The sequence below is a fragment of the Aspergillus steynii genome, assembly GCF_002849105.1.
Source record: "Aspergillus steynii IBT 23096 chromosome Unknown P170scaffold_6, whole genome shotgun sequence".
In the NCBI taxonomy this organism is placed as follows: Eukaryota; Fungi; Ascomycota; class Eurotiomycetes; order Eurotiales; family Aspergillaceae; genus Aspergillus; species Aspergillus steynii.
The window spans coordinates 2,918,469-2,943,843 of NW_020194403.1; the positions used below are offsets into that span (position 1 = coordinate 2,918,469).

At 54.3% G+C, this 25,375-nt stretch overlaps 4 protein-coding genes across 4 annotated transcripts; 3 read left to right on the forward strand and 1 right to left on the reverse strand.

Moving 5' to 3' along the window:
* Positions 1 to 441: 441 nt before the first annotated feature.
* On the forward strand, positions 442 to 10,457 carry P170DRAFT_448929 (WD repeat protein; the record flags this gene model as incomplete). The annotated part of the gene is made up of 12 exons (XM_024851004.1): positions 442 to 711; positions 909 to 2,187; positions 2,245 to 3,011; positions 4,162 to 5,075; positions 5,227 to 5,309; positions 6,920 to 6,998; positions 7,152 to 8,409; positions 8,468 to 8,678; positions 8,748 to 9,736; positions 9,792 to 9,880; positions 9,946 to 10,120; positions 10,173 to 10,457. The coding sequence occupies 12 exons, from the start codon at positions 442 to 444 to the stop codon at positions 10,455 to 10,457; spliced, it is 6,399 nt and encodes a 2,132-aa protein (XP_024702584.1).
* A 337-nt stretch (positions 10,458 to 10,794) lies between these two features.
* On the forward strand, positions 10,795 to 13,000 carry P170DRAFT_413099 (tRNA lysidine(34) synthetase; the record flags this gene model as incomplete). Its single annotated transcript, XM_024846956.1, has 5 exons — positions 10,795 to 10,947; positions 11,002 to 11,175; positions 11,241 to 12,118; positions 12,173 to 12,592; positions 12,716 to 13,000. Exons 1-5 carry the CDS (start codon positions 10,803 to 10,805, stop codon positions 12,998 to 13,000), a joined length of 1,902 nt encoding a protein of 633 aa, XP_024702585.1. The 5' UTR covers positions 10,795 to 10,802.
* Positions 13,001 to 13,507: 507 nt separating this feature from the next.
* P170DRAFT_363615 (putative Rho guanyl nucleotide exchange factor) lies at positions 13,508 to 18,306 on the reverse strand (the record flags this gene model as incomplete). The annotated part of the gene is made up of 3 exons (XM_024844586.1): positions 13,508 to 14,053; positions 14,135 to 16,005; positions 16,062 to 18,306. 3 exons carry the CDS (start codon positions 18,304 to 18,306, stop codon positions 13,508 to 13,510), a joined length of 4,662 nt encoding a protein of 1,553 aa, XP_024702586.1.
* Positions 18,307 to 19,717: 1,411 nt separating this feature from the next.
* P170DRAFT_388728 (Sec7-domain-containing protein) lies at positions 19,718 to 25,207 on the forward strand. Its single transcript, XM_024845849.1, has 6 exons — positions 19,718 to 23,028; positions 23,088 to 23,430; positions 23,487 to 23,875; positions 23,941 to 24,047; positions 24,108 to 24,490; positions 24,568 to 25,207. Exons 1-6 carry the CDS (start codon positions 19,850 to 19,852, stop codon positions 24,919 to 24,921), a joined length of 4,755 nt encoding a protein of 1,584 aa, XP_024702587.1. The 5' UTR covers positions 19,718 to 19,849; the 3' UTR covers positions 24,922 to 25,207.
* Positions 25,208 to 25,375: the final 168 nt, after the last annotated feature.

Consider the following 25,375-nt stretch of genomic DNA (forward strand, 5'->3'; position numbering starts at 1 on the left):
CTTAACGTATTCCCTGCCGGCGGAAGCTCCGTGAGTAACGACGACCAACGTCCCTCCGTCTTGCATACCAAATTCCTCCGCGCATTTCCATCTCGTCCCACGGGGTTGTTTCCGGCTGCAGCTTCCAAGCAACAGCCACCTCGCAACGTCACCGACCTTCCAAAACTCAATCCTCGCCGACCATTTACCATCAGCACTGCGTCCGGAATCGAGTGATTTCTTTTTTCGTTTTTGCCTGATTCTGTGGTCGGTTTCACCAAGCAGGTTGTGGAGGGGTATGCGTCCCGCAACGTGCTTTTGATGAGTATGACGTCTGAAGCGACCGGTTCTGCCCATGCAAAGATGGATTCTGGTGTGCCACGCTTTCCCGCCCCAAAACGTACTCTTGCTCTAACGCAGTCCTCTCCCTCAGGATCTAACGTTACCTCCAACCCCGCCCAAATGCCTGTCCAGCCGGGCGCGGATTTCTCCGACCAGGACAACAAGTCCAAGACACAGCCAGGCCAGGTTCGGTTTTCGACGGTAACCGAAGAAATCGAGCCTTCGGATCCATCGGCCTCTGCCTTGCCCGCTGGGAATCAGCCGGCCGACAATCAGAAACAGCAGGATGAAGAATTACGGTCGCTAGCAGCGAGTCTGCAGCGGTCTCAACTGCAAGAATCGCGACTGGGGAAATTCTCATTTGACCCCGTTTCTTTGCCGTCCTCAAGAGTAAGTTTCTACTCGGTTATCTCTTACGAATCTCACTCGTTACGCCCCGCACTACTTGTCAGAGAATATGAAAACTAATTCCTTTTCCCCCCTTCCGATAGGTTGCATCCCGAGAATCGAGCGACCGCAGCGCGCGAGAACCCAATGGATCTGGTTTGCCGTCTCCCCATGCCTCCCCACCGGTGTCAACGATGCAGTCTCCGCCTCTTACCCCCGCGGCCACCCATTCTCGTGAATCCAAAACTAATGACACTGCTTCGACGTCGAATGCGACAGACCGAGGAACCGCCCCACACTCTGCAGCGATGACCCCGGAGACTTCCCCGCCTACGAGCGCGTCTACGAGAAGCAAGGCCCCTCAGAGCGCGCCGACGTCGCGGCCGGCATCTACCGAGCAATTGTCCAAGCAAGGCAATGTATCGCTAACGTCATCCCACCCTTTGAACTCGCCGAAGCATCGTGCGCAGTTTTTCATCGGCCCCGAGGGAGGCTCTCAGGAAGAAAGCCCCCCAACCACCCCGAAAGATTATGAAAACTTCACGCCCCCGGGCACCATCACGCCCGTCGGAGAGCCGAATGACCCCTATGCCCGCAGTAAACGACCACCGCAGCCCAAGAACCTCGGCCAACTTGATCAGCGATTTATCTTTGGAGGCCGTGATTTAAAACGAAGGGGACAAAACTCGTCAACATTTCCCCTCCCTCGCCCCGGAACGCCTCGGTCGGCCAGCGCCAGCGACCTCAAAGCCAGCGAGAAACGCAGTGGGTTCTTTGGCAGTAAGAAGGATGTGCGACAGCAGGAACCGGAAGGCAAGCCCCAGGGGCACATGGCGGAGTTGAAGCGGTTTTTCAAGATGGGCCACAAGCACAAACGAGCGGATTCTCCCTCGCTCCCCAAGAAATCGAGTCGCGGTTCTGGAAAGAACACCCCGTACCAGATGGCCCCGGACAACGTTCCCTTTGCTGATGATCATGGACTCAACTCCAAATACGGCAAACTCGGCAAGGTCCTTGGATCCGGGGCGGGAGGCTCTGTCCGGCTGCTCAAGCGGAACAGCGACGGCGTGACTTTCGCCGTGAAGCAGTTCAGAGAGCGCCACTCGTGGGAAACCTTGAAGGAATACTCGAAGAAGGTGACTGCGGAATTCTGCATTGGGTCGACTCTGCACCACGGCAACATTATCGAGACGCTCGACATCATTCAGGAAGGAAACCACTGGTATGAGGTCATGGAATACGCTCCGTTTGATCTGTTCGCCATTGTCATGACCGGGAAAATGGTGAAGGATGAGGTGGCATGCGCCTTCAAGCAGATCCTGAGCGGAGTGGCCTATCTACACGGCATGGGTCTGGCCCACCGCGACTTGAAGCTAGATAACGTGGTGGTCAACGAACACGGTATCATGAAGCTCATCGATTTTGGAAGCGCCGTTGTTTTCCGGTACCCCTTCGAGAACGATATCGTTTCTGCATCCGGTAAGTGAATTCATTCCTTCGGGTGAAGAGGAGAATTCGAGCTTACGCAAACTCTAGGTATCGTTGGTTCCGATCCATACCTCGCTCCCGAGGTATACGATGAGAAGAAATATGACCCTCGCCCCACGGATATTTGGTCCCTCGCTATCATTTTTTGCTGCATGACTCTGCGTCGATTCCCTTGGAAGCAACCTCGCGTTAGTGATAATTCCTACCGGCTCTTTGTGTCCACGCCTACCCCGGGCACTCCGGTCCCCGACGCGGATCCACGGCGCCATCGGATTTCACGATCGACTCCCGATCTTCCCTCGTCCGCTCACGACAACCAACCGTCTCAACCCCCTCAAAACAAAGACCCTGAAAAGAAGCCGGCAGCGCCTGAGCAACCGAACGGGCAGCAGGACTCGCCGAAAGAACCGGCGAAATCCGAATCCAGCAGCCACGAAGACAACAATCGCCCCGAAAGCCCTCAGGACGACAAGAGTACAAAGACCACTTCCAATCAGAAAAATGGCAACAATAAGCCGACGCGCACAACAAGCAAGGAGGCCCCCCCTCCTCTCCCCGGCTCGACCCAATCATCGGGCCAACGGCAGGAAGTGATCAAGGGCCCCTGGAGGCTTTTACGACTTCTGCCACGTGAGAGCCGGTATATCATTGGCCGCATGCTCAAGGTGAGCGTGAAAGATCGCGCCAGCCTTGATGATGTCTTGACCGACGAATGGGTTCGAAACATCAAGGCCTGCCAGCAAGAGGTATCGGGCGAGGTGATCAAAGCTCCCGGTCATACCCACATCCTCGAACCTCCTTCGTCAAGCGTCCCCGTGGCCAGCAAGGCCAAATAATTGGGCCAATCTTGGTCCTGTCTATAATGCTACGTGCGATGTCCAGACTCTGAGGTATTTGTATTGTCTTCTTCAACTCGTTTTTTTGAGTGTCTTGGGCTGTTAATATAATTTTTGCTTCTTCCTTTCTCTTTGATTCCCTTGGATGCAGAGCTCATCTTATTGAACTGGCTCGTTTTCCCGCATGATGAACATCCTACCTTCTTTTTTCCCGCTCGTTTCCCTATTTTCTTATCCCCCGTGAACCTCAACAGTTCCTCCGTTCGAAGACCTTTTTGCTTTGCTGCTTCCCTTCGTGTCTGCTACTTACCATTATAGTGCGGTGAAGACGGAACGACACTTGCTTCGCCCCTCCCTTCTCGCTTTGTTCCCCTTTGTTTCTAATACGGGCGTTGTGGTCACTATTTTATGGAAAGGGGCTGCTCCAACGAAACCACCCCTTTTGCTCGCGAATAGAGGGTTGGCAACTAGATTTCTATTGATTATCGGGCCCTCATATCTTCTTCCTTTATATTTTTTCTTTCTTTCTTTTTCTTTTTGTTGGTATTGCTGTGCCAAGGCCAACTTGTTCGGATTGGCCATTTTTCCGATTTGTGTCTTATTGTACTTGCCCTCAGTAGGTAGCCTAGTAGATATTATCAATCCATGGACAAACGATCAGGACTCGATTGGATTGTATGCCTGGTTTGTAGACTGACGTAAGGCGCCGATGCGGAGATAGCGGAGTTTGGGGGCAGCGATAATCGGAATTCGTCAAAAAAAGCTGCCGCGGGATCTCCGCGCTTTTGGCGGCCTCCGTCATTCCATTCCCATTCCCTCCTCCGACCTTCTTCTGCCCCCTCTAATTGCATATCAATCACGAGCTGGTCCTGCCCTGGTACATACATCCGTGCATCCAATCTTCCGAGAGACTGGCCACCTGCTGCGATGCTCCTTCGGTAGATACGTCATTGTCACAACTCCCTATAACCACGCCGACCCTCCCTACGATGGCCCAGCCCTCCGACTCGGAGCCATTGGTCTCCTTGTGGACCAGATCCCTACTTGTTAGCTTGAAACATGCCCCTGGATTCTACACAGCTATACATCCAGGACTCCCAAACTGACACTTTTGGCGCGCCTCATCTAGTCGGGCGCAGTAGCCGGTCTGACCGTCGACTGCTCCTTGTACCCCTTGGACACCATCAAAACACGCCTTCAAAAAGCCCGGCACCATGCCCCGACAGCTCCCGCTTCTAGCTTGTCGTTAAAGCAGACCATCCGCGGTATCTACGCCGGCCTTCCCTCCGTCCTCTTTGGCTCCGCCCCCTCCGCGGCCTCCTTCTTCATCACCTACGACGGCGTCAAACGCGCTCTCCTGACGACGTCGAACTCGGAGGCTCCGTCCCGGACGCATGTCCTCCTCACTCACTCGCTCGCCTCCTCGATGGGAGAAATCGCCGCGTGCGCCGTCCGCGTACCCACGGAGGTGGTGAAGCAGCGAGCGCAGGCCGGACTGTTCGGCGGCTCCAGCCTGCTCGCTCTGAAGGACATTCTCGCACTGCGCCATCCGGACCCAACCACCGGTGCCAAGCGCGGCTACGGGCAGGTTCTTCGGGAGCTGTACCGCGGCGCGGGGATCACCATCGCGCGAGAAATCCCCTTCACCGTCCTGCAGTTCACCATGTGGGAGTCGATGAAGGAGGCGTATGCCAAGCGCTCGCAGCAGCAGTCCGGTGCCGTGCCGTCTGGAAGCCAAGTCCCGGCCGCCACGAGCGCCATGTTCGGCAGCGTTGCCGGTGCCATCTCGGCGGGGCTCACGACGCCGCTGGACGTCATCAAGACGCGGGTCATGCTGGCTCGTCGGGGCGACGGCGCCGCGGGAGAGGAAGGGGCTCGCGTGCGCGTTAAGGATGTGGTGCAGGATATCTCCAAGGAAGGGCTTGGGGCCTTCTGGAGAGGCATCGGGCCGCGGGTGGCTTGGATTGGAATCGGCGGTGCCGTGTTCCTGGGCAGTTATCAATGGGCTTGGAATACCCTGGAGAGAAAGGATCGAGAGGAGCAGTAGAATGCTGTACCATAACTCGCTGGTTTGGGCATTATAGAGGTATATATAGGCTAGACAAATTATGTACATTATGCCATGAGCTTATCGTGACCCGTTCAATTTAGTTGGTATTCGACTACATAAGACAATTTCAATTCCATCTTTCAGTCCCTCCGACGCATCCATTGGAGCTCTCGCACCTGTTCCGGAGTCAACAACTGGTCCATCATCTCCGCCGTTAAGAAATCATGGTCTGCAAACTCGAAGCCTGGCACGACGGTTTGTTACGTGTGTGGGTCGTCAGTTTTACGTTCACTATACAACCATAGAATCAACAACGAAGGACAGCCAACACGAACCTCACTAATCAGCAATCCCGAAGTCTCATCGGAATCAGCATCCGGCAACAGATAGCTGGACTTGAATTTGCCGCCGTCCACAATCCACTGCAGTCGCTCTCCCTCCTCGATGCGATGACCCACCACGAACGACTCGACGGGCGCCTTCCCTCCGTTTCGAGCGGCCTGATCGGCGTGGATGATGACGTAGCGCCCCCGGCCGCGATGCAGTGTATGCACCGTGCGACTGGCATTGCGATGGAACACCCCCAGCGGAGACGACGGCGTCAGCATGTAGTATATGGTGGTGCTGGCTGCGCGGGTCGCATCGTCGCTCTCGACGGCGGGGTTCAGGGTTGCGTCGTGGCGATACGGATTGGGGATTCGTAGCACGCTGCGGTCTGTTTCTACGTAGAAGCCTCCTTCCGGGTGAAGTTGGAGGTTCAGCGTTTGGATGGTCTTTTGGATCCTGGGGGAGTCGGTGGCTTTGGAGTGCGTGGTTGGGGATGGGGTCGGGTAGTATGGTTTGATGTCGGTGATGGGGATGTCCATTTTGGATGGCGGTTGCTGCTTGGTTTGCTGTTTGAAGAGAGGCCCAAGGGGTTGTCTGTCTCTGTTGGAATGACTCGTTGGTGGCTCACGCAAGTACTGCTTACGACGGTCTTGTGAGGGTGAGATGGAAGGATGGAAGGATGGCAGCCTGGCGTGATGTCACCCTCCAGTCGGCTATTACTTTGGTCGGAGGAGCCATAATCTCAGTCCGGCGTCCGGGTTTCCAGAAGACATGGACGGTGGATCATCAGCCAGGGCGTCCCTGGTTCCTTCGGGGCATTGGGGAACCGGTCTTTGCTATACTTTCTGGCGCACACCCCGAAGTCTAACGGAACTATGGGTCGGTAGAGGGATCACACCGATGTACTCTGTGCAAGGTAGAATGGAGAGAAGATCACAATAAAAACATAAAACCAAAGAAGATCAAGAAGATCAAAAATCGCCGGGCAAAGAATCTGACAGAGGGTTCCCCAGAAGTTGTGCCTGGCGTGGCGTTGGCCAAGTCTCCGCACTTCGCATCGCTTGAATCCTCCTTTTACTCGCTCTTCTTCCCCTCCTCCTCTTTCTTCCTCTTCCACCCCTCGGCCTTGTTGCGTTCCTCCTTGCACAGCCTGTTGCTCGTTCTATTTTTTGCTCTCCACCGGTGGCTTTTGTATTTCTCTTCACTGCTCCACGGGAATCGCATCTGTCGGCCGTATATATAGTCGTGTGCTCTCGGTCTGGCCGGGGGATGTCTCCGTGAGCGATCGCCGCCCACTTGGTAGCCTCCGCATTTCACTTTCCTCGGGGTAACACCACGCGGCATGGCTCGAAAACCAAGTCACCAGAGGGTCACTTACGGTATGCTGTCCCCCTTTTTCTCGTGCTTGTCTTGCGTGTGAGCTCCGGTTTACAACTTGCGCCCCTCCTGGCGCGCACAGCTGCCTGGCCGCAGATCTTCGACTGACCGTCCATCTGCTTCTCTCTTCCAGTTCTCCCTCTGCCCGACGCCCCGGGCGGTCATCGACTAGGAGTGAATGGCCTGACCATTGATCCCGATAACTCCATTCTGTGAGCCTCCTCGTTCCCTTCCCTTTTTTTCCGTGTTAGTTGCCGGTCTGGAAACCATGCACACTTCCGCTGTAAGCGACGAGCGCAGCGCATTGCCGTTCCGATCCGCGTCGCCTCATTGCAGTTTCTGACCACCATCTACCCCCAACCCAGGTATTCCGCTGGTCGCGATGGCGTTGTCTGCTCGTGGGATCTCAACTTGCCTCTTGCGAACTCCTCGGCATCATCGTTCTCGAACGCGAAGCCTCCGCCGACGACGTTTCGGAATCAGGTTCAGGCCCACAGCCACTGGATCAACGACATCGTCCTGACCCAGAATAATTCCGCTCTGGTCTCTGCTTCGTCCGATACCACCGTGCGACTGTGGCGACCGCACTCCGACTCGACTGAGGTGCCGGATCCGATTGGGAAGCATGCGGATTACGTCAAGGCCTTGGCCACTCCGGGGAGCCATTCAAACTGGGTCGCATCGGGCGGTCTCGATCATAAGCTGAAACTATGGGATCTGAATGGTGGCGGCGAGATTCTCAATATCGATGTCTGCGGCGACGATCGTACGGCCAAGGGCTCGGTCTATGCCTTAGGAGCCGTGTCGTCTGTCCTCGCCAGTGGCGGGCCCGAGAGCGTGGTCAGAACCTGGGATCCGAAATCCGGAAAATTGATCACCAAGTTTGTCGGTCACACCGATAACATTCGCGACATCCTGATCAACCGGGATGGGGATACGGTCATGACGGCGTCGTCCGACCAAACGATCAAGATCTGGTCCCTCACGGCAGGAAGGTGCATGCACACCTTGACGATGCACAACGACAGTGTCTGGTCCTTATACTCCAATCATCCGCAGTTGTCGGTCTTCTACTCGAGTGACCGATCCGGCTTGGTCGCCAAAACTGACACCCGCCATTCCTCGGACATTGAGCAGGGAATCTCCATTGCGGCCTTGCAAGAACATGAAGGCGTGGTCAACGTCGCGGCCGCTGGCGACTACATCTGGACGGCGACCCCTAAGTCGAGCATCAACCGGTGGAACGATATTGACACCACGGCCGAGATTGACTCGCCGAGGGAGCGAGAGACTGCGCCTGCGAAAGACGAGAAAGAGTCTGCGGCAAGGGAACGGGTGAAGAAAATCCCGTACGAGTCGGTGTTGCAGCTGTCCAACACCTCAATGTTTCCCAAGTCTCGCGTTCCTGAGGGAGTGGTGCCTCGGTCAATGGCAAATGGGCAGCCGCCATCGCCCGGATCGGACATGGAAGATGAACTAGGACTTACACTCCCCGTGTACTCCTTGCCCGACGACACGATAGAGGGCCAGCATGGCTTAATCAAGCACTTCTTCCTAAATGACCGGAAACGAACATTAACCCAGGATTCCGCTGGGGAAGTTGTTCTGTGGGATCTTCTCAAGGTAATCCCCCGAAGTCTGTCATCATGCTGTTGCATCTCAGTCTAACCCTTTTCTCCAGTGCGTGCCGATCCAGTCCTTCGGCAAGCGTCACATGGATGATGTCGCATCTGAGATTAACACAACCGAGAGCATTGCTCACTGGTGCACAATCGACATCCGTACCGGACGACTTTCCGTGATATTGGAACCAGGCCGCTGCTTTGATGCGGAGGTATACGCAGATGAGGCAGATCTATCGGATTATTCTCATATCCGCGAGGATCAAAGAAGTATGTCTGCTTATCATTCCAATTCCTTTGATCGAATTTTGTGTTTAAGCTTTGCTAACCGCTACATAGTCAATCTGGGCAAGTGGATTCTCCGGTGGCTTTTTGCGCCTTTGGTAGAAGAGGAAATACAACGAGATTCTCAGTACCGCGCCACCGCGATGGCCAAGGCTGAAGAGTTGGCTAAACAGAATATGAACACCACAGCACCAATGGACATTCCGACCATAGATGGATCGAGAAACTTTGGCACATCTCTGGACCCTTCGATTTCCTCCCTGCGGCAAGGATACGACACTCTCGGTAGTCCCACGACACCCGGGTTTGGCATCGGGTTTGCCAATAGCCCTGGCTCATTTGCCGCGACACCGATGTTCAATCAGAGCAGCTCTCAGAACAATAGCAACCATTTCGGCACGTCTCCTTGCGAGCTTTCCGATTTTATGACGTCACAACACACCACAGACCCTACCAGAAGCTCAATGTCCGATAAGTCCAGTGACTATTTCTCCTCGCCCCGAATGCAAGGTCTGCCTCCCTTGGATACAGAGCGTGCACAGTTAGCAACTCCCGGAGAGCCGACACCGACGGCTCTTCCTCAGTCACCAGCGGAACCCGATAAGGAGGAGCGCAAGAGAGGTGGCTCACTGTTCGGCAAGAAGTTCCGCATGGATTTTCCCAAGAAACTTGGCCGGACTTCGTCGGAGGTCAAGCCGCAGATCCAGGAGGAGAAGGTAGAGGAGTCCGATAAGTCTTCTGTCAAGGAGGAGAAGGTGTTCGAAAACAACCTCAGTGGTTATATTGACCGTATCCGTCACGAATACGAAGAGTCGTTGTCGGCCAATTCTTCACAGGACTTGGCCTCAGCTTTCGCGCCAAGTCACGAGAGCGAAACGCCGGCACTGGCCATTCCTTCGCGCACGGCTGTATTCATCCAGGAGGAATCGGGTGATACAGCCGTAGCTTCTGATCTCTATCGCGGAAGTGTCGGTCGAATCAGTCAGGAGGTCGACAAGCTTGAGAAATCAATCCCGCTGTGGCTTGCCGACCTTCTACTCAAGGTCCGTATCCTCGTGTGTTTTACCAATATTCAGGTGTGTCTGACAGTTGCTACAGAACCAAGTGCCGTTCAAGGAGCCTATCAAGATTGCCTTCACTTTGAAGCCGTATGACGATTTGCTGCCGCCTGTGGTCAAGCCCGATGTGTATGTATAAGAGTGATTCTAATCCTTTTCGTCTCTGTGGACTGACAGCCCTGCTTTCTTACCAGGAACACCGCCAACGGCAATCCGACGAACAATTCGCGCCTCAACGCCAACCGTATGCTCCGGGCTAAGAAGATCCTGGCATACATCGCGGAACGAATCGACCCGCCCAACCCGGATGAGCCTGAGGATAATCCACTGAAACCGGAAGAGTACCTAGAACTGTACTGCCAAAAGACGGTAAGTGTCTATATATCTGCTTAACTGATGTCACCTGCTGACTAGCATCCAGCTTCTACCCCCGAACATGACTCTTGCGACCATGCGTGCCCACATCTGGCGATCATCGGGTGACATGATCCTTTACTACAAGGCCAACGGAAAGAAGGAAATCCGGAACCCTGAGACCGAAAGGGACAACGATCAAAGTCAACAGGCTCCTGAAACCGGTTTGAATCCACAACGGCTCGCTGAACCGGGCAGCTTGATCAACGGCGACGGCAAGACTGCTCCCTCGGGAAGTATCCATTCTCTAACCGCGTCAAGGTCTGCATCGGCCTCTATTAGTAACTCCTGAAAGAGTTTCCCAGGAGGATTCCATTCTTTGTGACATTATTTTTATTCCCTGTGGAGATATGGCCGGGGGCCAACTTGTGTGATATATTAGTCTAGTACAGTACATACATACATGTAACATTCTTAGCTTGCAATTTTATTGAATATATCTTAGCCTATTGTTCTTCTGCTGTGATTTTGGATTGTCAGATTATAACATTTGCCGTGGTTGAACTGCGGTCTCTATTTTCGTAGGTGAACTGGAATCATTGATGCCAAGACTTGCGCTCGAGATATAAAAATCACCGCCGACTCCGGCTGTCCCATTCCCTTTCCACTACCCTCTCGAACAACCATCCCACAACCCATGGCAGGATCATGTCTCCTGCGCTCTTCAAATTCAGGAGCCATATCCACCCCCAAGTTCCTTGAAAATTTCAAGCGAGTATGGCTCGAGTCGCGAGCTCCACGGGCAGAGCGGAGACGCGAGACTCGCCTGCCTCGCCGCATTGGTATGTGTCCCCTTCCCCTTTAACCATGACATTTTAATTCTAATCAACTTATAGGTCTGGCAGTAAGCGGAGGGGCCGATTCCATGGCTCTAGCATATCTGTGTCGACAATGGGAAAAGACCCATTCGCGCGATGATGTCGCCGTCACGGCCTTTGTAGTCGATCATAAAGCGCGAGCCGAAAGCACGCGGGAAGCCGCTACGGTGACTCGGTGGCTCACTGACCTGGGTACGCTCTATATATCTACCCCTGATTGGTCTGAGGCCATAACCGATGACTGACCGCAACTCAAGGCATCCATACCCAAATCCTAGAACTCTCATGGTCCCAGAGCACCCAGTCTCAGACTCCCTCTCAGGTATCTGCTTTCGAGACCCATGCTCGACGACTGCGGTTCCAAGCTCTCGGCACGGCATGTAGAGATCATCGCATTCAGGCCTTGCTGATGGGTCATCATCAAGATGATAATGTCGAGACCACGCTCTGGAGACTTTGTTCCGGAGCTAGGGGCGCAGGGCTTGCTGGGATTCCAGAGGTGAATCCCATCCCTGAATGCCATGGGCTTTTCGGAGTGGCGGAGAGTGGCTCGTCGGTTATCTTGCAGGGTGTATCCTCTGCATCTCGGCGGATCCCTATGTCTACAGGCGGGATCTTCATCTGCCGTCCGCTCCTTTCTTTTCCCAAGGCTAGGCTCCTAGCTACTTGCCATGACAATCACGTTCCATATGTTTCTGATCCGACAAACTTCGACCCGACTCTCACTCCTCGAAACGCTATCCGGAGCCTCCTTTCTTCGGATAGGCTCCCGCGAGCTCTTCAGACTCCGTCGGTTCTGTCTCTCGTGGAGAAGAGCCAAGACCTCGTAAGAGATACTACAGATCTTTCAAACGAGCTTCTCCAGAAGTGCAAGATACTAGATCTGAACCTCGCGACTGGGACGATGACGGTTCAATTCCCGTCCTCCTCAGCAGCTGCCATTCCGAATCTAGCTCCCAGCATAACCCATCAAATCCAAACCACCACCCTGCGACGCATCACAGATCTCATCGCCCCGTTCCCAGATAATCACTTCCCGCTGCGCAGCTTCGAGGACTTCACGTCGCGTGTCTTCCAAGACTCCGGCGCTACAAAAATTCAAGCGTTCACCCTTGGAGGCGTGATGTTTCAACCTGTTGATCAACATCCTACGCAGGAAGTATCAAGCACCAAGTTCCAAGATCCTCAGCACCCAAAACCCCTCGACACCTCCCCATCAAGTACTAATAATAACCATCCCCATACTCCTCCCCTTAATCCCTCGCCTAATACCACCAACAGCACCTGGTTTCTTTCCCGCCAACCCTTCAGAAAAAACTGCCTCCCTACTCTCAATCTCTCCATCCCCATTCCCACGCAGACTCACCCCGAGAAAAACACCTCCACAACAGAACCCCAAGACAATCACCTAAAGCTGAAACAAACCACCCCCTGGACCCTCTGGGACGATCGCTACTGGCTCCGCTTTTCAATCCTGCAGCCCGGAGCGACGCACCAGAACGCGCACCAGAACAATAACAAGAACGAGAACGAGAATGGAAATGAAAAAGCCGCCCTCCCGCTCGTCCTCCGACCCCTTCTTAAATCCGACATCCAACTCATCCGTCGGGTTCCTCAAATAGGATCATCATCATCATCATCCGATCCTCAGATCGCTGAAGAATCTACACCGCACAACCCGAAACCTACATCTAGATCTAAATCCAAACCCAACCCTCACGACCCGAAAAAGAACAAAAACAAACCACTCGACCAGTTCCTGAAACGACTAGCAAAGGAAGCACCGGGCCTGAGTCGATTTACTTTGCCGGTGGTGGTGATTCCGAAGGGAGAGAGCGGATTGGAGGAGGATTTGCCGGTGGGGTTGCCGACGATGGAGCAGTGGGTTCCGGGGGCGCAGGAGGTGATGAGGTCTCGATCTATTGCGGGGGGATGCTCGGTGGAGTGGGAGTGGATGTATAAGATGGTGGATACTGAGCCTCTGAGATTGATGGGTGGGTTGGAAAGAGACCCCTAAGCTAATTGCTAATTCTTATTATTTTACACACAAAGAAAATAATAAAAAGATAAAAGAAGTGAATGTGAATGTGATAAGAAGGAAAAGGAAATGCAAGAAAGAGGCACGCTATTCCAGTGCTAAGTGGATGCGATCAAAATCTGCCCAATTGAACCCCATTGAATGCATTCAAGAAAGCCAAAGGAAAAGAAAAAGGGGCTGCGCAGTATGTTGCAATGTGGTACAAGAAGGAATAAAAAAAGGGAAGGAAGGAATGGCCCTATCAACAGAAGTAAACCAGAAGGTGATGACACGAAAAGGACAGGCCGGAAATGGGCATTCTTCAGAAGGAATGGCTGCCATTCACCAGTGTTGCATAGACGCCAAAAGGGGAGGTCAAAGAACACCATCAAAAGAGGTCAGAAAAGAAATAAGTCAAGGAAAACAAAGGAAGGTCCTATCTTTCAGTGATATGCGTGTACTCATGTCCAGTTCAGAGATCCCCGGGGGAACGGAAGAGTCGAGATTCTATTCACTCGCCTTCAGCAGGGCTACCGCGGCTTGCTGGGCCCGTAAGCCGGCGACTTCTCGCTTGAGTCGGAAATTCTCCTTCTTCAATCTCCCGATATCGTCTAGTGCGGACGACAGTTGAGATTTGATTGCGTCTTCGGCATTGCCTGTCCGCACCTCTTTGGAGATCTTGCTCAGCTCCGAGTTGAACCGATCATACAGGGCCTCGTTCTCGGCGCTGGCTTCCCGATAGAGCTCGTCAAGCTTTTTGGCTCGCTTCTCGCTGACCACCAGGGATGACTCCAAGTCCTTCTCGATGGATGTCGTGCGTCCCTGGAGCTCTCCGGAGAGCGATTCGAATTTCCTCTCAAGATCCTGAACCCGTGATAGAAGGGCTGCGCTTGCATCTGGGAAAAGCGGATCCCCTAGTAATTTGTTGCTCTCCTCTGCCCGAGGTCCGAGCCTGAGCGCCCGTAGTTCATCGCCGATGAGGTCTAGTTCATCTTTCAACCCAAGCTGTGCGGTGGCCTGGCTCCTTTTTTCATTTTGCAGACGGTCTCGAAGCTGTTCGTGAACCAAGTTAGTATTGCACTTCATTCAATGAATTCACTGCGGGGGGGGGGGGGGGGGGGAAGGACACAGTACCTTTTGTGGACTTTGCATCCGCAGCTTTTGCGGTTTCTGGGGGGATGATGAACTTGAAGGACGCTTTGTATCAGACCCGTTAATCGGAACCGCACGCTCTTTCAAGCCGGGATGTCTCGAGGAAGGTATGCTGGTAGCTCGGGATCGTCTTTTGAGCTCCCCCGTCGGTGACACAGATGCGTCCCCCTTCTTCCTGGGAGAGCGTTCTGTCTGCGATAGCTTTGGGTCGATGTTTTCTTTTCGACTGGGGGTAACGGGGCGTGTGGGAGATCGCCGGCTCGGGGAGGTCAACCGGATCGGGGAGCTACTCTTTGCAGGAGACGTGCTCCGAACCGTGGATCCGGAACCATGGCTGGTTTGCGGACGATCTTGCTTTGAAGGGGTCATTGCTTCAGCTTGGGCAAGATTCGACGAGGACGCTGGAGTCGTCGGCCTCTGCGCTTGACCCGGGGACACACCGGAAGCATCACTTGAGGCCGTCCCCGGTCTCAAATCCGACAAAGAGCTCCGTCTCTTCCGGCGCACTTTCACTACCCCGTTTGTTGATATGCCTCGGATCGAGGACAGCGATGCGGTCTCTTCTTGGGAGCTACCTGGCCGTCGGATGTTTTCCTGGGAGATGGAGGCGCCCGTTCGATCGCGAGAGCCGGGGCGCAGCAAATGGGCTAAGCTGGTGTCTACATCGATTGATTTCGAACGCAGCAGAGAGTTCCTGGGAGTATTGGCCTCGGAGTCGTTGGCGTTTTTGCTTTTGCTGAGGGTCCGCAAGATCGACGAGACCTTGCTCTCTCCTTCCACCTTGGAATTTTCTCGATGTAGGCCAAAGCCAAATCGCTTGCGAAAGGAGGACGCGTTAGAGTTCATGGACCCGGCAGTTTGCGACACAGATAGTGTCTGATCGCAGCTCAAGGCCCCCTCCACCGAGGCACCTCCGGGGATAAATTCGTCGAAGAGGTTGTCGAAGTCATCAACTAATCGGTCCAGCAGAGAGATATGTTGCATCGGGTCCCCCTCAACCGTTAGGACTTCGGCAAAAGCTGCGGTCAAAGCCCCTCGGTCCCCGTCGTTGCCAGAGGCATCGAGTAGTTCGGCCAGTAATCGCACCAAGGAGGCTAATGCACGGCGGTTCTGCGGGCTCATATCTGCTAAAAACCTGCGAAAATTGTCGTCAAAATCCCGGGGGAACATGGTGTCGAAATGACTTTGAAGAAGCTTCATCGAGGATGGATCTAGAACGGGCCCCATCTGCTCCCGCCAGGCGTTTGCCATGAAGGTCTCGAAAGCCACGAAGAGCGTGTCAACGGGCACCTCGGCCGCCATCTGAATTTTGCCCGGGTCTTCCAGTAAGACATTGTAGAGCTCATTGACGGCGGAGCGGTCGACATTGTCCCTTGCCCGCAGCGTACGGCCAACGATGTTGCCACTGCGTGACTGCAACGCAAGAACATAAGCGGCGAATGCTTGTTCAAGCACGCTAAATGGGCTTTCCGACTCTTTCGAGGGCGATGCGCTAACCATGGAAATCTTGCTTGGGGTTTCCTCTTTCTTGTCCTCCTTTGTCGGAAAGACAGAGGGCAGGGTGTTGGAACGCGACATGTTACCACGGGGTGGCGGCATCTTGGGAAATTCGCCTAGCAGAGTCGCAGAGGTGGGTGTTTTGGAGCTCGACGTGTGCGTCTCTTTTGATTGATTCCCTCCGAGAAGGCTCGAAAGTAATTTGGACGGGGAAGGAGGTCGGAACCCACGGGGTGTCTTCAGCTGTGGCATGAGATAGCCGGCCAGATAGCGGAGGATCTCGAAGTTGGAGTGAACGATAGACTCAGTCATGGTCCGATTTTGAGGGCCATGCAAGGGCAAAAGCACGTTCAGGACTACAAAATGTCAGCACACATGCACATCGAGAGCTAGATTGGCTCTAGATACTTACGACGCTTGGAGAGAACGGGCACGAAACTATCCGCCGTGACGATATCTGAGGACGCGGTGCCAACTATGGTGTCTATGTCCACTCGAAATTGGTCTTCACCCGACACGGTTATTCCGACAATCACCTCTAGATCCGAAGAATCCAATATTGTCCTGCTCGTGGCTCGGGGGGTGTCAAACACAACACGGATTTTGGACATGCCGACCCTGTTCATCAGCGACCCCGGTCCGTCTTCCTTGCTCTCTTCCTCCTCAAACACGCACGCAAAGATGCCAAGATTTTCGACGGTACCTGTCGGGCTGCGCAGAGACCACTTGCCATTCTCTCTTTCCGCCTCGGTAAAGCGACCTGCAATCTTGGCCTTGACAATGTCTTCGATGACGCGAACGGCGCGGCCCTCGTGAGTCGAAGTCAGCTCTAACGCTAGAAGATCCACCGTCGTATTCTGGTTGGGCCTCGATTTGGCGGCCGTGGGAGCGAGAAACAGGATCCGCCCACAGCTAGATTGCGTACAACGTACGGTGTGAAGATCGTACACCTGCACGACTCGGATTTCATTGGGGGGCAGCGATGCCGGGGAGCCACTGGTGGCGGAAGCAGCGTTATCCAGCTCTGCCAGCAAGCCTCGCGCCATGATTTTGCTGCCCGCAGCCTTCGCCAGCAACACCAGGCAATTCTTGTAAACCAACATGATGCCAGGGTTGGGGTCCAACGACGGTGGATCCACATGGTAAGGGGGCGACAGCTCATTGAAATCCACCGCTGTGATCAATCGGCTAGAAGGCAGTATCGTGGACGGCCACCCGTCTACTAACTCCTTTAGTCGGCGAAAACTGAGGTCGTGGTTCGTTGACGACGAGTCATCCAGAGCACAAATCTCATTGATGACGTCCCGGGATTTCAAAAAAGGTCGGATGGCCGGATGGACCAACGGGAGGCTCTTCATCATGGTGTCAATCAAGAGACTGTACCGGGGCAGACGCTGCACGGGCTCCATCAGTAAGGACCGGAGCATCTGCTCTCCGGTGTCATGCACGCGCTTGGAGAAACTAGACTGCTTATCCTTCATGAAAGAATTCAGCACCTGCGTAAAGCTGTTATGAGCATTCATGTAATCGGCGTAGGGCTCCGAGAATCGAGGAAACCATTCGAGAAGCGCGTTGGCTAATACCACTGCACCAACCGGATCCTCTCTGTCGTCCCTTGACGGGGTGCGTTGCGACATGGACGAAGACAGTTCGGTGTCCCGTGTCATATCCTCGATCGCCTCCCTCTCTGTTTCCTCGAGGACCAGACGGATCACCTCCAGGAACCCCATGTTGACTTCGAGAATCGCGTTCAGACATGGGGGGAACAGCTTGGCCAGATCTGATTCGGTGGGGCTGGTGCTGGATGACCCTCTTCCTTGAGCCTTGATGCGGAATTCCTCCGCCACATTGCGCACCAGGGTAAATAGTTTGTTCACATATCTTTCCTCCGTATCCACAAACTCACACATCGTCAAGCGGAACGCCTGTTTCTGGCTCGTCGAGAAGACACGGGATCGATTGACCTTCGTGGGCTGGGACGGGGCTCGCTTCAGTCGCGATGTCGGCAAGAACACAGGTTTCCCCAGCGATTGAACGAGCAACGAATACTGGCCATACTGGGTGTCGGGAGGGTCCTCCATGTCCGCCAGATCATCCAGGTCGTCCTCCCCAGGTCGCTGCGGTGGTTGGATGATGCCCGGGGGAAACACGACATCGAGATCTACCCAGGGAACCTTGCGCTCCTGGAAGGCGCCACGGATGTCGCGCACGATGTCGGCCGTGTATTCCACCCTTGTCATGCGATTTGCCAGATCGGCGGCATGCATCTCGTCGAAGAGCTTAGGAATCTGACCCCCCGGCTTGCCGGAACGCGCGAAGGCCTGCAGACAGTCCTTTGCGGGGTCCGACAGGTCGGCGAAATATTTCAGCATTCCCACAGCCAGACCGCGACATACTTCATCGCCTTGTTTCTCGCGGGGGAGGTGGTTGACGGCGGCGTACAACGGGGCGGCGGGGGAGACGGTGATGCGCGGATAGCTCTGGAAGCCGGCGGGGGTCAAGACATGCGCCTGGATGCGCGAGCTACTGACGGTGGCATTTGCGGTCGCGACGGGACCGTAGAAAACGAAAACGGAGGACAGGTAGGGATCGGAGGCCTGGTAGAGAGCGAGCTGTTCCAACGGCAGGTCCGACGGGGCGCTTGTCACGGTCGCCATCGTGGCGGAAGCAGCGAGACTGGCGCGCAACCGGGGGGAAGTCAATGAAAATGGAAACCACGAAGCTAGTTGGATTAATACCGCTCCACAAGAGAAATGAAAACAAAGAAGATAAGGGAAACAGCAAAGAAAAAGAACCACGGTGGATTACACCAAAGAAAGCAAAGAACGACGAGCAAGCGAGAGGAAAGTTGCACACGCAAAGGCCACTGATACTCTAGAAAGAGACACGAGGGAACGACTGCGCCAAAGGCATAATACTCATCAGGAGCAGGGATCAGGAAAATGACCGAGGCTCAGAGGAAAATAAAAATAGCGAGAGACGGTCCTCATGCAGTCGACGGAGGAAGAACAGGATTCCCCTCCATGGGAAGAGTCCAGAGCGATGATGGCGGAGAGCGAGGAGCAGCCGAGCAGAGCGAGAGAGGGACGCGTTGAGGAACCCTTGGGGGGGGGAAACCCGGGAGGGCAAATCACTGGAGCATGGATGAGTTGTTCGGAGCCAGACGAAGGACAGCGCGAGTGGGGACGCAGGCGATGGTTGGGTATTGTTGTGGTGGTCGGGATGGTTGTTGTGGTGAAAGAAGGATGGGATGACTGCAGATGATTTGCATCCAGTCGAGGCGATTAGCCACAGGAAGTCCATGCAGGCCGACGAGGGGGCAACCAAGTGGGGGGATTCCTTTCGACGCCCGTCTATCTGCCTAGTCTAATTCTAATCATTCTACGGGGTGCCAATTCTAGTGATCATCATCATAGTTAATCCCCGAGTTACAGGCTCTGATGGACGGTACTTTCTCCCGATGTACCTGCCCGCGGCACGGTCGACGTACAGGTACTCCGGGCTCAAGTAGCTCTACTTCCATCACAACAATCCAACCGCCGGAACCATGGATGCAGTCTGGAGATCCCGAACCCGACCCAGACTGCCAGTTAGATTCTCGTTTGACCTCCCATCTACCAGACCGAAGGGTCCATGGAACAATGACCGATCCCAACGTGAGCCCCGAATGGTTGGGTGGTTGTTGACTTGATTGATCCCAGCCCGAAGTACGGAGTACATCTATCACCACGGGATCAGGTGACGTTGCTGCATCCCTGCCGGTTGGACCACTCATGCCTGTCTGTAGGAATAGAATCATAGAATCACAGAGCTTGGGAGCTGCTCATCTCTGCTTGGTGATTTCCATTGTTATTCTCTAAACGTGCGACCGCACGAGCCTGGCAATGGGCAAGTCACTGGCAGGTACCGGCGCCCGCCAAATGGCCGCGTGGAGGTACCGCCGCGGGACTTGGCGCCGCTGAGTCAGCCCCCGGACCAACTAGGCCGGATCGGGGCAGCAGAACAGCTGTTGTTCTCGCGCTTCTTCTTCCTTTCCTCTGCTTCGTTTCTCGCTCTCGCTCGTTGCTGCGCTTCGACTCTCCCCGTCGTCTTTACGTCAAGGGCCATGATCTGATCTGGCTCCGTTGTCGGGCTTTCTCTCTTTCCCCTCCCCCATCCCCTCCCCTGGTCTCTCGCTCTCATTCAATTCCTTCTCCCGTCATGTCGTCCGCCTCCCTTCCTATCGCCGTCGATCCCGTCGCTTTGGTGACTACAGAATGTATCACCGTCACGTCGGCTATGCGCAAGCATGCCCGCTGGGCTCACTCCTCCGTCTCTGCCATCCTGGGCGGAACCACCGTCTCCCGCGTCTACGATCGTGATACCTCCGCTCCTCCGAGTCCCCGCAATGGCTCGTCGACGTCTCGTTCCGCATCCCGAACCCCCGCCATCGACGACGATCATGCTCTGGCCAATCGATGGGGCCTGAGGGGGAAGAAAGGCAAGAGCATGCAGGACAACCCCCTCATCTCGGCCTTCACGCGACTACGGAGTGATCTGAAAGGCTGCAAAGACATCCGCACGTTCGATGCTCCCGCTCTCCTCCATCCGTTCCTCCAGGTCGTCCGCTCCTCGTCCACCTCCGCCGCCATCACCTCGCTGGCCTTGGTGGCCCTGACCAAAATCTTCTCATATAACATCATCGGCCGGGACTCCCCTCGACTGTCCATGGCCATGCAACTCCTTTCCGCCGCCATCACCCACTGCCGATTTGAAGCCAGTGACTCCGCCGCCGATGAAATCGTCCTGTTGAGGATTCTGAAGTTGATGGAAGGCGTCCTGTCTCGCCCGGAGGGGGATTTGCTTGGCGATGAGAGCGTGTGTGAAATGATGGAAACCGGGTTAAGCATGTGCTGTCAGGTCCGTCTGTCGGAAGTCCTGAGGAGGTCGGCCGAAATGGCCATGGTCAACATGTGCCAGGTGATTTTCATGCGCTTGTCCCACCTCGAGATTGCAGAGCCCTCCGAGGAGGTCCCCGCGCTTTCGATTGCAGGAGGCGATAAGCCGACCAATTTCAAGATGGACCCTTCGGTCGACGGAGACACCGTGACCTCGCAACATCCCTCCGCCATGGGGTCGGACACTGCCGTCCCGGAGCGAGACCGCGGTAGTAGGGAAGAGTCCCCGGAACAAACCCCCAACGGCAGTGCCGTCGCTGCTCCCCCCAATCCGCAGGACGACGCTGGGGACGACGCCGCGCCCTACTCTCTGGCTTCGATCCGGGAACTCTTTCGCGTGCTGATTGACCTTCTGGATCCACACAACCGGCAGCACACCGACCCAATGAGGGTTATGGCGTTGAGAATCATCGACGTGGCGCTAGAGGTTGCGGGGCCGGATATTGGCAGACACCCCAGCCTGGCTTCGTTGGCCCAAAACGACCTCTGCCGCCACCTGTTTCAATTGGTCCGATCGGAGAACATGTCTATCCTGACGGAATCACTGAGAGTCGCAGGCACTCTGCTGCTAACTTGTCGCTCCGCGCTCAAGCTCCAGCAGGAGCTGTACCTGTCGTATCTGGTCGCTTGCCTTCATCCGCGGGTAGAAATACCCAAGGAACCCGGTATCAACCCGGCCCTTTACGACGGGGTGCCACAGGCGCCCAAGTTAGTGAAGCCCCCTCCGTCCCAGTCCAATAGTGGCAGATCCACGCCCGTTCCCGTGAAAGATCGGCAGAAGTTGGGGCTGGAAGGAGGTTCCCGGAAACCGGAAACGCGAGAAGCCATGGTCGAAAGTATCGGCGTGCTGGCGCGGATTCCGAGTTTCATGGTAGAGCTGTTTATCAACTATGATTGCGATGTGGACCGTGCAGACCTATGTGAGGACTTGATCGGACTTCTCTCGCGCAGCGCCTTCCCTGATTCCGCCACCTGGAGTACGACCAACGTGCCTCCGCTATGCTTGGACGCTCTGCTTGGCTACATCCAGTTTGTGTACGATAGAATGGAAGACGAGCCTTTGCAGGCGGGCTTTCCTGCGCGGGAGGATTTGAAGAACCAGCGCAAAACCAAGAAACTCATTATCACCGGCGCACAAAAGTTCAACGAGGATCCGAAGGCCGGTATCGCCTACCTGGCCTCTCACGGTATCATCGAAAACCCCGACGATCCTGTTCTGGTTGCCAAATTCCTGAAAGGAACCACCCGGCTGTCCAAGAAAGTTCTGGGCGAGTTCATCTCCAAGCGATCCAACGAAGCGCTCCTGGACGCCTTCGTCGATCTTTTTGACTTTTCGGGGAAGACTGTGGTCGATGCTCTTCGCGATCTTCTCGGGGCCTTCCGGTTGCCTGGCGAGTCTCCGCTCATTGAGCGCATTGTCACGACGTTCACGGACAAATTCATCGAAAAGGCGCATCCTCCCGGCGTCGCTGACAAAGATTCTCTGTTCGTGCTAACATACGGCATTATCATGCTCAACACGGAGCTGTACAACCCTAATATCAAATCCCAGAACCGCATGTCCTGTAATGACTTCGCCCGAAACCTCCGGGGTGTAAACGCGGGACAGGATTTTGCGCCAGAGTTCCTACAGGAGATCTACGACTCTATTAAGCAGAACGAGATCATTCTGCCGGATGAGCACGACAACAAGCATGCTTTCGACTTCGCTTGGCGAGAGCTATTGTTGAAGTCCTCCTCGGCCGGCGAGCTGGTGGTGGGTGAGACTAACATCTACGATGCCGAGATGTTTGAAGCCACTTGGCGACCAGTGATCTCAACCCTCTCGTATGTCTTTATGTCCGCCTCGGATGATGCGGTTTACTCTCGGGTGGTCCAGGGATTCGACCAGTGCGCTCAAATCGCTGCCCGGTACAGGCTGACGGAAGCTTTTGACCGAATTCTCTTCTCCCTAGCTTCCATTAGCACACTTGCCACCGATACTCCTCCCAGCACTGCCCTCAACACGGAAGTGCAGGCTGGAAAGAAGAGCGTTATGGTCAGTGAGCTTGCCGTGAAATTCGGCAGGGATTTCAGAGCGCAACTGGCCACGGTGGTTCTCTTCCGAGTTTTGGCAGGCAACGAGTCTGCCGTTCAAAAGAGCTGGACACATATCATCCGCATCCTCAACAATCTCTTCATCAATTCCCTCACTCCTCCCTTTGATACCAGCTTGAACTCCGAGCTTGAGATACCCCCTATTCCGTTGCACTTGCCGTCGCAAGTTGTGGACCGTGATGGGCGTGGAAACGAGACGGGATTACTGTCTGCCTTCACGTCTTATCTATCCAGTTATGCGGCGGATGATCCTCCGGAGCCATCCGACGAGGAACTTGACAACACTTTGTGCACCGTGGACTGCGTTACCGCTTGTTCCATCAGCGATATCTTGACCAATATCAAGTAAGTTTATCGCTAACTACCCCCGTACCCATTCATCGGAACTCAAATAACATTGCTAGGTCCCTTCCCCTGGAATCCGTTTCGCTAGTGGTGGAATCGCTATTGGCCCAGTTGCCCGAAGAATCTGCGCCGGCAGTCATTGTCGTGAAGCCCGAGAGACCGTCTGCCTCGTCGAGGGCAAATGGTAAAACTGATGCAAGCCAGTCGAAGTACGATCCTGGCATGATGTATCTTTTGGAGCTGGCGACCATCATCACCCTTCGCGACGAGGAAACATTGAAGACCCTGGGCGAGCGGCTCTTGACTTCCCTGCAAGCGTTTATTCGGGATGCTCGAAACCTGCATTCGCTGGCCTTGTCGCGAATCGTTTATTATTTGCTGAACCTGCTGCGACTCAGCCATGTATGGATAACCATAATCCCCTCGGTCGTGATCCAAGCTTGCTGACTATCTGCTAGGATCATTCATTCATGCGAGTGCCTGTTGTTCTACACGGCATCTCTGGATTCGATCAAGATATATTGGAAAGCGTTGCCATCCCCACCGTCAAGGGACTCACCCGCTGCATCTCCCACGGGGGTCTTTTGCGCAATGAGATCACCATTTCCCCTGATTTCTGGTCAATCTTGCAAAGACTACACCAGCACAAGGAAGCCGGTCCGTTGGTGTTCGAACTCCTCCAGCACGTTATTGACTCTTCGCCGCCTATCATCACCGCCGACAATTACGAGTCAGCCGTTGCTCTGGCAAATGACTTCATCAGTGCCGGCAGTATCGGGTCCATTGACGAAAGGCAAAAGGACGCGGTCTCCCGGCGCTCTAAAGGTGTCAAGCAACCTAGATCAAGGTATGCTCCTCTGCATTCGAATTCGTCTAGTCTTATCATGATCAATTAACCAGAATTCGGAATAGTGAGAATGAAGTGGTTTCCCGAGCATTGAAGGCGATCAGTCTCGTCTATCAGCTCACCGGACGAGTGCCAACTTTGATCAAGCAGTCGCATCTTGAAGACAATGAAGGTTCGTGCAAGTTGCCTCGGCTCTCAAATACCGAATATCTAGCTGATGCTTCAACTTCAGCCTGGTCGGCCTATTGGTCTCCTATTTTCCTTTCATTGACTGCTCAATGCATCAATCCCTGCCGAGATATCCGGCACAATGCCATTTCAACCTTGCAGCGCTCGCTTCTCTCTGTCGAGATGAATTCCACCGACAGCAAGGAGTGGACTGCCATCTTCGATCAAGTGCTGTTCCCACTCGTGCTCCGACTACTGAAACCTGAAGTTTATCATTCGGATCCTGTCGGAATGAGTGAGACCCGCGTTCAGGCAGCAATTTTGGTCTGTAAGATCTTTCTGCGTTATCTTGATCAGCTTCCGAACCAAGACGCTATGCTGGAACTCTGGCTCAAGATTCTGGATATCCTGGATCGGATGATCAACAGTGGCCAAGGCGACAGTTTGGTATGTTGTACCCTTGATATCAATTTGCTTATCAGTCGGTCGAGTGCAAGGCTTTCCAATGCTAACTACTTCTGCAGGAGGAAGCAATCCCGGAGAGCCTCAAGAACATTCTACTGGTTATGGCCGACGGGGGATACTTGGTGCCGCCCACTCAAGACGCCACCAAAGAAGCGATCTGGACCGAAACCAAGAAGCGCCTGGACAGATTCCTGCCTGACTTATTCAAAGAGATCTTCCCCGACGTCTCAGCCGAAAAGTCGCCGGTTTCTGCCGTCGCGTCCCCCGCCCCATCATCAGCCACCGAGCCTTCCAACGACGAGAAACCCAAGCAAGACCAGACCCCTGCCGACCCTCCAGCCCCTGCTCCTGAAGCTGAAGCCGAAGCTGAAGCAGGAGACGAAAAGACTGGAGAGCAGCCAAGCGAATCCTGAAAACCAGAGTAACCCTCCTTCTAGACCATCTTCTCTTTTACATCTACCCGTCGGGCATTTATAGCGTTGGTAATCTGGTGTCTTTTGCAACCAATTATACATAACATGTAAATATAATGATGCTTTTGTTTCTTTCCATTGCTTGTTGCTTCTGTCGGATACAACTAGCGGATGTAGTCAATGTTTTTCTTTATCGCTCTGTTTACACATGTCTCAGTCAAGTTAGATTTCCGATTGGTCTGGTGCTAGCCACCCTTGTTCGTTCTTTCTCCTCACTTGTGGGCAGCATTGTTTACTACTTGTGATATACTGACATCAACCGTCCAACCCACCCACTATTCTTCAGCAAACATTTACATATTGTCGTGTAACCGTGGAGTGTAACAATACTACAATATCTATCCAACCATCATCGACTTCAACTTTAATTGTTCGCTTACGATAGGGCGCATAA

Bases quoted from the DNA above. Each gene is read 5' to 3' on its own strand.
- P170DRAFT_388728 (XM_024845849.1), top strand. From the start codon at position 19,850: ATGTCGTCCGCCTCCCTTCCTATCGCCGTCGATCCCGTCGCTTTGGTG. The intron at 23,029-23,087 runs GTAAGTTTATCG...TAACATTGCTAG, and splicing joins GATATCTTGACCAATATCAA to GTCCCTTCCCCTGGAATCCG. The intron at 23,876-23,940 runs GTATGCTCCTCT...AATTCGGAATAG, and splicing joins GTCAAGCAACCTAGATCAAG to TGAGAATGAAGTGGTTTCCC.